At 49.1% G+C, this 9,411-nt stretch overlaps 3 protein-coding genes across 3 annotated transcripts; 2 read left to right on the top strand and 1 right to left on the bottom strand.

The window, feature by feature from the left end:
* The first annotated feature begins 263 nt into the window (after positions 1-263).
* Positions 264-1,906, top strand: LOC131210305 (thiamin pyrophosphokinase 1). Its single transcript, XM_058203533.1, has 4 exons — positions 264-450; positions 594-740; positions 814-977; positions 1,061-1,906. Exons 1-4 carry the CDS (start codon positions 423-425, stop codon positions 1,532-1,534), a joined length of 813 nt encoding a protein of 270 aa, XP_058059516.1. The 5' UTR covers positions 264-422; the 3' UTR covers positions 1,535-1,906.
* A 121-nt stretch (positions 1,907-2,027) lies between these two features.
* Positions 2,028-6,518, bottom strand: LOC131207242 (recQ-like DNA helicase Blm). Its single transcript, XM_058199852.1, is given in 4 exon segments — positions 2,028-3,292; positions 3,355-6,208; positions 6,267-6,366; positions 6,418-6,518. Coding segments are annotated over 4 exon segments (4,320 nt in total).
* A 502-nt stretch (positions 6,519-7,020) lies between these two features.
* LOC131209847 (serine/threonine-protein kinase pelle-like) lies at positions 7,021-8,917 on the top strand. The gene is made up of 4 exons (XM_058202992.1): positions 7,021-7,265; positions 7,330-8,005; positions 8,066-8,189; positions 8,258-8,917. Exons 1-4 carry the CDS (start codon positions 7,068-7,070, stop codon positions 8,757-8,759), a joined length of 1,500 nt encoding a protein of 499 aa, XP_058058975.1. The 5' UTR covers positions 7,021-7,067; the 3' UTR covers positions 8,760-8,917.
* The last annotated feature ends 494 nt before the right edge of the window (positions 8,918-9,411 follow it).

The following is a 9,411-nucleotide window of genomic DNA, read 5'->3' as shown; positions in this document are numbered from 1 at the left end:
ATGGTCAAACAACATTAACTAGAATTATCGAAAGATGAGTTCCTGAGTTGCTTATAAATTACTGGTAACTAATAATTTAGAGTATTTTTCAGCGGCTTTACTAAAAAGCCGCAAGTTTTTAACGGAAGCTCACCAATCATGACAGAAGTTTTCGATCGGGACCTGAAAACTCCGCTGACATCCGAGGCGCCTTGCCGGCGTTCAAGAACGGCATCAACAATTGCGCAAGAATCGAAACGTGCTCGGCGGCTGCGGTGGCGGTGGAGGACGAAGGAGTTTGAATATGTAAATAATAAACATCAGTTCACTTTCACCGCCAACAAGTTCGCGCCAGTACGAGGGCAACCGAGGTTGCCCGGTTCTGTGTCAATAATTGTTTTACACTTCATCTTACGCAGAGGTTAAAACAACCAGCTTACAACATGCATCACGATACGGCTGATGACGTAAGTAGTCCTTTTTTACTTATTCACCTTACCACCGTACGTTGATTGACTAGAACAACGTGGCCTAATCAATCGATAAACGGCAATCGTCGAAGCGTGGTGCGACAGTTACAATGAACTGGATGAAATCTTTCCTTTCACAGGTAGTGAACGGAGGCAGTGCTGTGGCAGTGTGCCACTGGAACCCTAGTGATCTTATCGATGGCCAAGGAGTGTTCGATGACCTTGCAGTTGTGCTGTTAAACCGTCCGATTCTGTTGGATAAGCACTACTTTACGACCCTCTGGAATGGCGGTGAGTAGAATTCGATTGCAACCTGTTTTCCTGAACTTCAAAGAAGCAAAGTAATTGCGCGTTTATAATGTAGCCCGAGTACGCATCGCAGTGGATGGAGGAACGAACCGTTGGGTTGACTTCGTGAAGGATACCATCAACGGTGCACACAAACTTAAGCCCCCAGATCTAGTAACTGGAGATTTCGACTCGTGCAACCAGGAGGCCATGACTTACGTGAAACAACTGAAATGCACGGTAAGTTCAGAACCAGCTAAACGATGGCACTCGAAACCGTTAACCGATCTCAGACCGATGTTTTGATGTATGTCGCACTCCAGATAATAGCCACACCGGATCAAAACGCAACCGATTTCACGAAATCCCTCAATGTGCTTCAATCGCACGGCTTCATCGACGGGGAAATTACACGCGTTCTGGCATTATGTGAATCTTCCGGTCGTCTCGATCAGATTATGGCCAATATCAACACCCTGTTCCTTTCGCAAACCATCCTACCCGGAGTACCGGTATTTTTGCGGTCCAGCAACTCACTATCTTGGTTACTGCACCCAGGCGAACACACGATCGACATTCCGCCACGGTTGGTGAGCGACAAGATTTGGTGCTCGCTAATACCGATCGGACACAGCTGTTGCTGCACCACGGAGGGTCTCAAATGGAACCTGGACCACCGGACGATGCAGTTTGGCTCGCTCGTCAGCACATCCAACACGTACTCTAGCGAGCGCGTGAAGGTCGTAAACGATCATCCCGTCCTGTGGTCGATGGGCACAACTCCGAAGGATATGTGACTCCCTTGTTTCCACCAAACTCGAGCTCCATTCGAGCCACATCTTGGTGAAATGTGAATAAGGTGCTTTCACAGTACTTTCAGACAGATCGTCATGTCGACATAGCTGCCATTCGCACGTTAAAAAGAAAGCAAACGCGGGCCGTTCCAACCGATCGATGAAACGATCGCGATAAACGAGGACTGAACGAAGGTGTTGGTGTACCGGGTGTGTGTTCCCGTTAAATGGTTTCCTTTAAGGATTTTTTTAGTTTTGTGTCGTAGCATTTAATGCGCCTAGTGCCTGTTGTAGAGTAACTAGTTTTCAGGGAGAAACTGTTGGGATCTTGTACATGTTGTAAACTACATTACAATATACGTAGCAAATAACTATAGGGCCTCTGAAACGCAATTAAAACTGACAAGAAATAAAACAAGAATATTGTACAAACATGGAGTCCATGTGTTAACTGTATTAACCAACAAATAGAATGTACGCAATACGAAGTTCGCCCTCAGTAACCTCCAGGCATTGGCAGTAATCCGAACCCCCCGGCAGCTCCGCTGCTCGAAGTGGAACTGGTTCCGCCGCGGCCGCGACCACGTCCCTTACCTCTAACCGGAGTCGTGGAACCTCGCTGGGTTGCCGATGTTGCCCTACTCCTGGGCGGTGCTTTTCGTCGGCCCGTTCCCCGACGAACCCGTTTCGTTCGCCCGCCAGCAGCGCCACCACCCGTGCCCCAACTGCGTTGGCGTTTGTAACCTCTCCGTCCACCACCAGCATTGTCTTGCGAAGCTGCCTGTGCTAATGAAGCCCAATCCGAGCCGCCCGTTACAAAACAATCGTCGTTGCTCTCGTCGCTCTCATCTTCCTCGTCGAGGTCACCATTCGCTTTATCTTGCGCGTCCATCTCCATGCACAGCTTCTCGGCCGCATAGTTTTGCGTAATATCCAGTAACTGTTTGCCGTACTTTTCGTAGTTGGCCTTCGTGACGTGCGGGAGGGCGAGCATTTCCGTTGCCGTCTCGGGCAGCTTCTCGGACATCGTTTTCAGAGCCTGTATGTTCATAATCGAAGCCAGCGTAACGTCTCGCTGTAGCGCGATCGTGCGGCACACCTCGAGCAGATCGTTGTAACAGCGCGTCTGCAAATCCTTCAGCTTGCCCGCGAACAGGGTGCCGATGGTCGACGAAGACGGTGTCGCCGCCACCACGGCCTTGCCCCTCTTGGCCAGCTGTTTCTGTTTGATGGAGAAATCGATTCGTACCCGCCGCGTGACCAGCTTCTCTATCTTGCTCCCGATGCGTAGGTATGCCTGGGGGATATCGTTGCTAAATATCAGATCCTCCTTGAGGTAGTCCTCGAGAACTAGTTTGCGCAGCAGACGCTGGATATCGCAGCGCTCCCACGACTTCAACTTCCCATGATACGGCGTACGGTCATGGCGTTTTTCGAGCACCTTCTTGTTTTCGCTTCCCTTCAGCACCTCCACAAGATGGAGTAGCGTGAAACGATTATTGCCACCACAGATATCGCGGACCGCTTTCGCTACCATAATGCAGTCATCCGTCACATCCAGTGTACGGTATTCGCCCTGCATCAAGCAGTTATCGCACGCCGTGGCCCTGTTCGACAGGCACTGCTCGCTGGTAAAGTACTCAGCAAAATACTCGAGCTGCTGCGTCCGCCGGCAGTCCGTCACGTTCTCGCAGTAGTTTACCATGCGCTGAAGATTGTTCATATGAATCTGTTTCGCCTCGAACGAAATGGTTGTATCATCTGCAAATAAAACGGGTTGTAACCGACTAGCGGGATCCAACTTTAGAAAAACAAATACTCACTGTCCATCATCTTCCGATAGCGTTGCATGTCCGAGTAGTTGTAGTACAGAATGCAGGTGGCAATCTCTCCATCCCGCCCAGCCCGTCCCGACTCCTGATAGTAACCCTCGATCGACTTCGGCATACAGTAGTGCAACACGTACCTAACGTCCGGCTTGTCGATACCCATACCGAAAGCGATCGTCGCGCAAACAACCTTTATGCGATCACCGATCCACTCACGCTGCGTGGCATCCCGCACAATATCGGTTAGCCCGGCGTGGTAGCTTTTCGCCTTGATGCCCGCTTTCCGAAAATCCAACGCCAGTTGATCGCATTCCTTCTTCGACAGACAATACACGATTCCAGTGTCGCGTGGGAACTTTTTCTTGATCAGCTCAATCATTTCGCCTTTTGTCGAGGAACCCTTTTTGGGTAGCACCCGATACTGGAGGTTCGGTCGATTGAAGCTACTCAGAAACCATCGCGTATCATGCGCCAGCTTCAGCTGCGTGATCACATCCATCCGCACTCGTGGATTGGCCGTGGCCGTCAAGGCGATGATCGGCACAGTGGGAAATTCTTGGCGCATCATGTGCAATCGCTTGTAGTCGGGCCGAAAATCATGGCCCCAGGCAGATACACAGTGCGCCTCATCGATCACTATTCGCCCAAGCTGCCCCCGGCGAAAGAGAGCGGTCAACAGGTTCTGAAATTTAGCTGAGGAGCTAATTTTCTCCGGTGTCACGTACAGCAGCTTCAGTACCGGGCAGCTACTGTACAAATCGTCGTAAATGCGCTGCACGTCGGCGAGATTTGCTTCACCCGACATACTGCTCGCCGGTATGTCGAGTGTGTTTAGCTTCTGCACTTGATCAAGAATGAGTGACTTTAACGGGCTCACCACAACGGTAACGCCGATGGTGAGCAGTGCCGGAAGCTGGTAGCAGAGCGATTTGCCACCGCCGGTCGGCATCAGCACGAAGCAATCCTTCCCGAGCAGTGTGGCATTGATCACCTGCAGCTGATTCGGTCGGAACGTTCGCAAACCGAACGTTTCCTTAAACACCATTTGCAGGCGGGACGAGTGAGGATAGGACATCCCGTCAAACTCGCCTGTTATACCGTCATTACGGACGCCCTCGTGAAATCGACCTATGTCGGTCCCACTAGCAGGAACGATCGATGTGGTTGGGACGTTCGCATTGCTTACAGGTTCTTCCAAGGACTCATCGAACATAGAAGGATCGTACATCTGCCAACCGTCGTCGTCGAGCTGCGTATCAATTTCCTCGATATACTGAGTATTACGTGCGGCAGGCGGTGCTCTGGGAATCGATTCCGCCGGAAAAGTTATTCTCGGTGGATCGGACCCCCTTAGGGATGTTTCCGGTGTTAGGAGATCGACCGTGGTCAGATCGACGTGGACTCCCGATTTTCCCCGATCGATTAACTCTGCCTCGTGCAGGCTCTTGAGTATGTCGTCATCGTTCACAAGATCATCGTCATCGTCAACACAGTACGAGTCCGAAGACTTCGAACGATCATGTTTCGAAGCATCCGTTGGAGTGTCTGCCGTAGCGTTCAATAACGTACCTGCCATCGGTTTCTTGAACACAAATGCACTCCCAGTTGGTTTTGGCGGCCTTGCGGAGGCCGGATTGATGTTGGCACTGAGTAAAGCAGTGGTTTCTTTTGACTGAAACGTCTTCGGAAGGCTGCTGGTTGGGGGACTAACTAGCGGAGTCGACGACGATTCGCGATCCTTTTCACGACCGTTGCTTTCTGGCAACGTGCTTTCGACGACGTCGCTACCATCGAATAAACTGTCATCTGCACCGAAAGGAAAATCGTAAACAATCGGTACCTTTGTAGCCGGTCGATGCCTATTGATGCTTTTGGCGGGCGATTCTTCCGCAACAATTGTTGAGTTCGATTCTTTGGATTTGTTTTTGCTCAGGCGGCGCATTCTATCCAGCACGCGTTCGTTTACCTTGATCTTTCCACGCACGCTGTCGATTGCCGACTTTAGCCGTTCGTAACACTCTACATTAAATCCACTATCGATTCGCTGCAGACATTCCGTCGGAAGCTGGGTGAGAAGATCGTAGAACCGCTCCAACAGCCCAAGCCTTGCATCGACCAGGAATTCTCCATTTTCACGAATATCTCGCTCGTGCAAGCTTTTCGAGTTAAACCCGGCGCTGCCGGTCACGTCGTCCAAGTACAACTGTAGGCCCTCATCGAAACGTATATCAACTTTCTTCTTCGAGGGACTCAACAAACGGTTTAACTCGGAGGAAGTGTTTTGCTTGCGCAGACCGCTTTCGGTCACTAGTTTCGATGGTTTCACGATCGACGTTGGACCATTGGCCTTAGGTTGTGGTATGTCCGCAGTGGGCGTGGAAACGGAACCTCCGCCAAGTGGTGTCGAAGTGGAGGCATGCGTTTTGTTTTTACGCTCGAAAAAATCATCCTCATCCGCAGCGTCGTTAAACGAGCAACCGAAAGTGTCCTTCCGGCAATTATCCAGCGATATGCGGGCCGATGTCGGCTGCTTGTACTCAAACTTTAACACCTTTACCGGACTGGGATTACTGATGAGCTTGTTTAAGTTTTCTTGCAATTGCTTTGTTGCCTTGGTGTACGCGGAATCTTCCAGTAGATCAAGTTCGATCGGGTCGACCGATTTCGGCGGGACGCTCTTGCTATTCTGCACCATCAAATCGAACTCATCGAGCCCGCTGGATTGATCATCGTGATCGGTGAAGATTTTTCTCGGTGAAAGGCGCTTTCGTTCGCTGTGCACTTTGAAGGGACTACTCGATTCGTCCGACTTGGAGTGCACCAAATTAACAACCGACGATGTGGCTCTCTAAAAAAAGGACAAGGAGGCATTAGAATCAGTACGACAGAAGGGTGAGCACACTCACCAATACGGGAGCTTTCAGTTTGAATACGCTTGGCGAGGATGTGGCCACTGTTGGCTGGCTGCAGGTAGTTGATGATATTTGAGGCTCCGTTTCCAGCGTTCTGAGAAAGCATTTGTAGTATTACGAAGTCGATCAAGAACCGGTCGCAAACACTTACTTGGCCGATTTGCTATCAGGTTTTTCCTTCTTCGAAATGAAACTTTTCAAGCTCATCTGCTTCAGCGGCTCTGCGGAGGGACCTTTCTTAGACATTTCGATCCTTGTAAGTGTCTTTTGATTGCTATAAATCAGATAAATAAGAGCCACATTTCGAAGTCCTAAAGACTCTGTTGTTTTGTTTTCAAATGCCTGACAGTTATTTTCCCGCAAAAGGCGATTCGACAAAACCCAATGTGTCAAAGTAAACAATGCTCCGATGGACGCTAAAGTGGAACACTTTTAGGTTAGCCTGACTACGGCCAAAATACTGTCGTTGTGCGATATAAAGTAAAATGTGTTGCTCCTACGATGAACGTTTAATTTAATCCTATAATGCACAATTAATTATTTGGTTTGTGTTTCTTTGAATGTCGCACGGATTTCAAAATTCGCGTGTACAATGCGCTGAGCACAAACGTCAAAGCGAAGCATAATCCGACTCGGAATTTCCAAACATTCCACTGCGTACGTAAACATGTTCGGAAAACATGTTCTGTTCCTTCAAGGTTGAATTGACTAAGTTAATCGACTAATTTTCTATCTTAAAAGGAGTGTTAGTTTTACGTTTTCAACCGAACGGATGAAGTAAACAGTGACATCACAATGCCCTTCGAACACACAGCTGCGACCGGAATACCCGTTGCAAGTGGCTCGGTAGGTGGACCGATTCTATCTAATTTCGTGTACATCTACGATATTCCACGAATGACTCGCAAAAGGCTGGCTGCTCTGCTGGAACCCAACAACAAGTGGTATGACCTTGGAACCAAACAGATGAGCTTCACTACCGAAGTGTTGGACGTAAGTATGGAGGAATTCCCGCTGTATCCAACCATTAGTCACACGTTGCATTCTCCCCCCAAAGAGCGTACAGCGATGCTGCTCGCGCAACAATCGTTCACCGGCCGAAGATTTGCTGGAAAAGTGGGGCAACTACAACCACACCATAACGGAGTTGTTTGTGGTGCTCTCGCGCGAAAAGCTGTACGACTGCATGGAACTGATCAAACGGTACGTTGACCCGCGGTACCATGTGCTCATAAAGCAGTCTAGTGGCGGTGCCCGTAGTCCAATAGGACTGTTGGGAACCTTCAGCGGAGCGGATGCAAACAATAATGCTAAACTGATGAACCGAGGCGGTCAGCCAGCAATGAACGGACAGGCTTTGGTGGCGGAAGGTGCAGCTGCTCAGGACGTGTTACCCGCGAATGGTAACGGGGCGACGACGTCGAAAGAGAATTCACCCTTCGCCAACGAGTTGACCGATTTGACCAGTTTGATTCCGAAGATCAGTTACGAAGATCTGACGATCGCCACGGATAACTGGAGCGAGCGCAACATATTGGGCAAGGGTGGTTTCGGCACGGTGTATCGAGGGGTGTTTAAACACACGTTCATGGCGATCAAGAAGATTGACTACAACAAAGTAAAGACGAGCGAAGCGGAACGCATTCAGCTACAGCAGAGTTTCAACGAGTTGCGATATCTGAACTCCTGCCGGCACGATAATATTGTGGCTCTCTATGGATACAATATCGACAGTAAGGGCACCATTGGTTACCCTTAGCGACACAGTGATCTAATGTATTCCTTATTTACAGAAGAACCATGCCTGGTCTACCAGTTCATGCCCGGAGGTTCGCTGGACAAGTGTCTTTTCGCACGCCGCCCTCCTTCTCCGCTGACATGGAAAGAACGGATGAATATTGCACGCGGAACGGCCAAGTATGTTCACTCTCGGTATTTAGTTCTTACGAGCTTGCAAACTAATGCCGCAGCTTCTCCTTTCCCAGAGGTCTCCAGTATCTGCACACTTTCGGCGATAAACCGTTCATTCATGGTGACATCAAACCGGGAAACATTCTGCTGAACGAGTACAAACAGCCACGGATAGGTGATTTCGGACTCACACGCCAAGGAGCTGAGCAGAACTCGGCCATGGTAGTATCGCGGGTTTACGGTACGCGACCCTACATTCCCAAAGAGTTCTACGACCGGAAGGAGCTGAGCACCAAGGTCGACACGTACAGCTTCGGGGTGGTGATGTACGAAATGGGGACGGGCCTGAGGGCCTGGGACGAACGGCGCACGGACAAGCATCTGAAGGACTACATAGCACGGGCAGTACACGACAATATGCTCGTGTCGGAGCTGATGGACAAAGCGGTCTCAAACGATCCGGACGGTGATCGGTGCTGTTACAATCTGCTCATGGTTGGCCATCTCTGCACGGCAGACGATCCCAACAAGCGGCCCGACATGGTAACGGTCATGTGGCAGCTGGACAAATTGTAACATTCCGGGACAACGGACAACCTAATCAGTTACTGGTTTTGTGATGGACGTTTCACGATGTGCCTTTTAAATGAATACTCTAGAAGATATTTACGAGAATTGAGAACTACACATTGCGTCTATTTGATGTAGTTAATTTTAATGTGCAATAATAAAAAAACTTAATATATGCCAATCGATGAGTGAGAAAGAAACAATGTTGTCGAGGAACTGTTACCGAGCACAACAATCGCAAATTTAAACCAGTGTTTAGTGAATATAAGTCCTATTTATTTTTTACTTGCCTTTCACTCAGTCGTGAACCCCATTAATACTTTGCACGTCTTTATTCATTGGTTTCAATTTATACAATATTAGTTCGTGCACCCATTTCACTTCTCAAAACACGCTCCATCATGTGCCGGATATGCGTACAGAGAAATACAGTTCATAAATGGCCGCAACACAACTATTCCGCTACTGCAACCTGAAACATTAGATACCGAACGTCTATTTGTTTGCTGCTTGTTGGTTGTTGTGGGGGAACAAAGCTCAATGAGGGCGAATAGAGGTCCTGTTTTCGTTAACTGCCAAACCTATCATATACCCAGGTGCATCGACTCGTTTGTTGAATAATGACCCCAAATATACATTCCTTTACAATTCCTAATAA

The sequence above is a fragment of the Anopheles bellator genome, chromosome 2, assembly GCF_943735745.2.
Source record: "Anopheles bellator chromosome 2, idAnoBellAS_SP24_06.2, whole genome shotgun sequence".
Lineage (NCBI taxonomy): Eukaryota > Metazoa > Arthropoda > Insecta > Diptera > Culicidae > Anopheles > Anopheles bellator.
This window is presented reverse-complemented; position numbering and strand designations above follow the sequence as displayed.

Coding starts and splice junctions, on each gene's coding strand:
- LOC131210305 (XM_058203533.1), top strand. CDS start 423: ATGCATCACGATACGGCTGATGACGTAA. Junction 451..593: donor CGATACGGCTGATGACGTAA/GTAGTCCTTTTT, acceptor TTTCACAGGTAG/TGAACGGAGGCAGTGCTGTG. Junction 978..1,060: donor TGAAACAACTGAAATGCACG/GTAAGTTCAGAA, acceptor GTCGCACTCCAG/ATAATAGCCACACCGGATCA.
- LOC131209847 (XM_058202992.1), top strand. CDS start 7,068: ATGCCCTTCGAACACACAGCTGCGACCGGAATACCCGTTGCAAGTGGC. Junction 8,006..8,065: donor CTATGGATACAATATCGACA/GTAAGGGCACCA, acceptor CCTTATTTACAG/AAGAACCATGCCTGGTCTAC. Junction 8,190..8,257: donor ATTGCACGCGGAACGGCCAA/GTATGTTCACTC, acceptor CTCCTTTCCCAG/AGGTCTCCAGTATCTGCACA.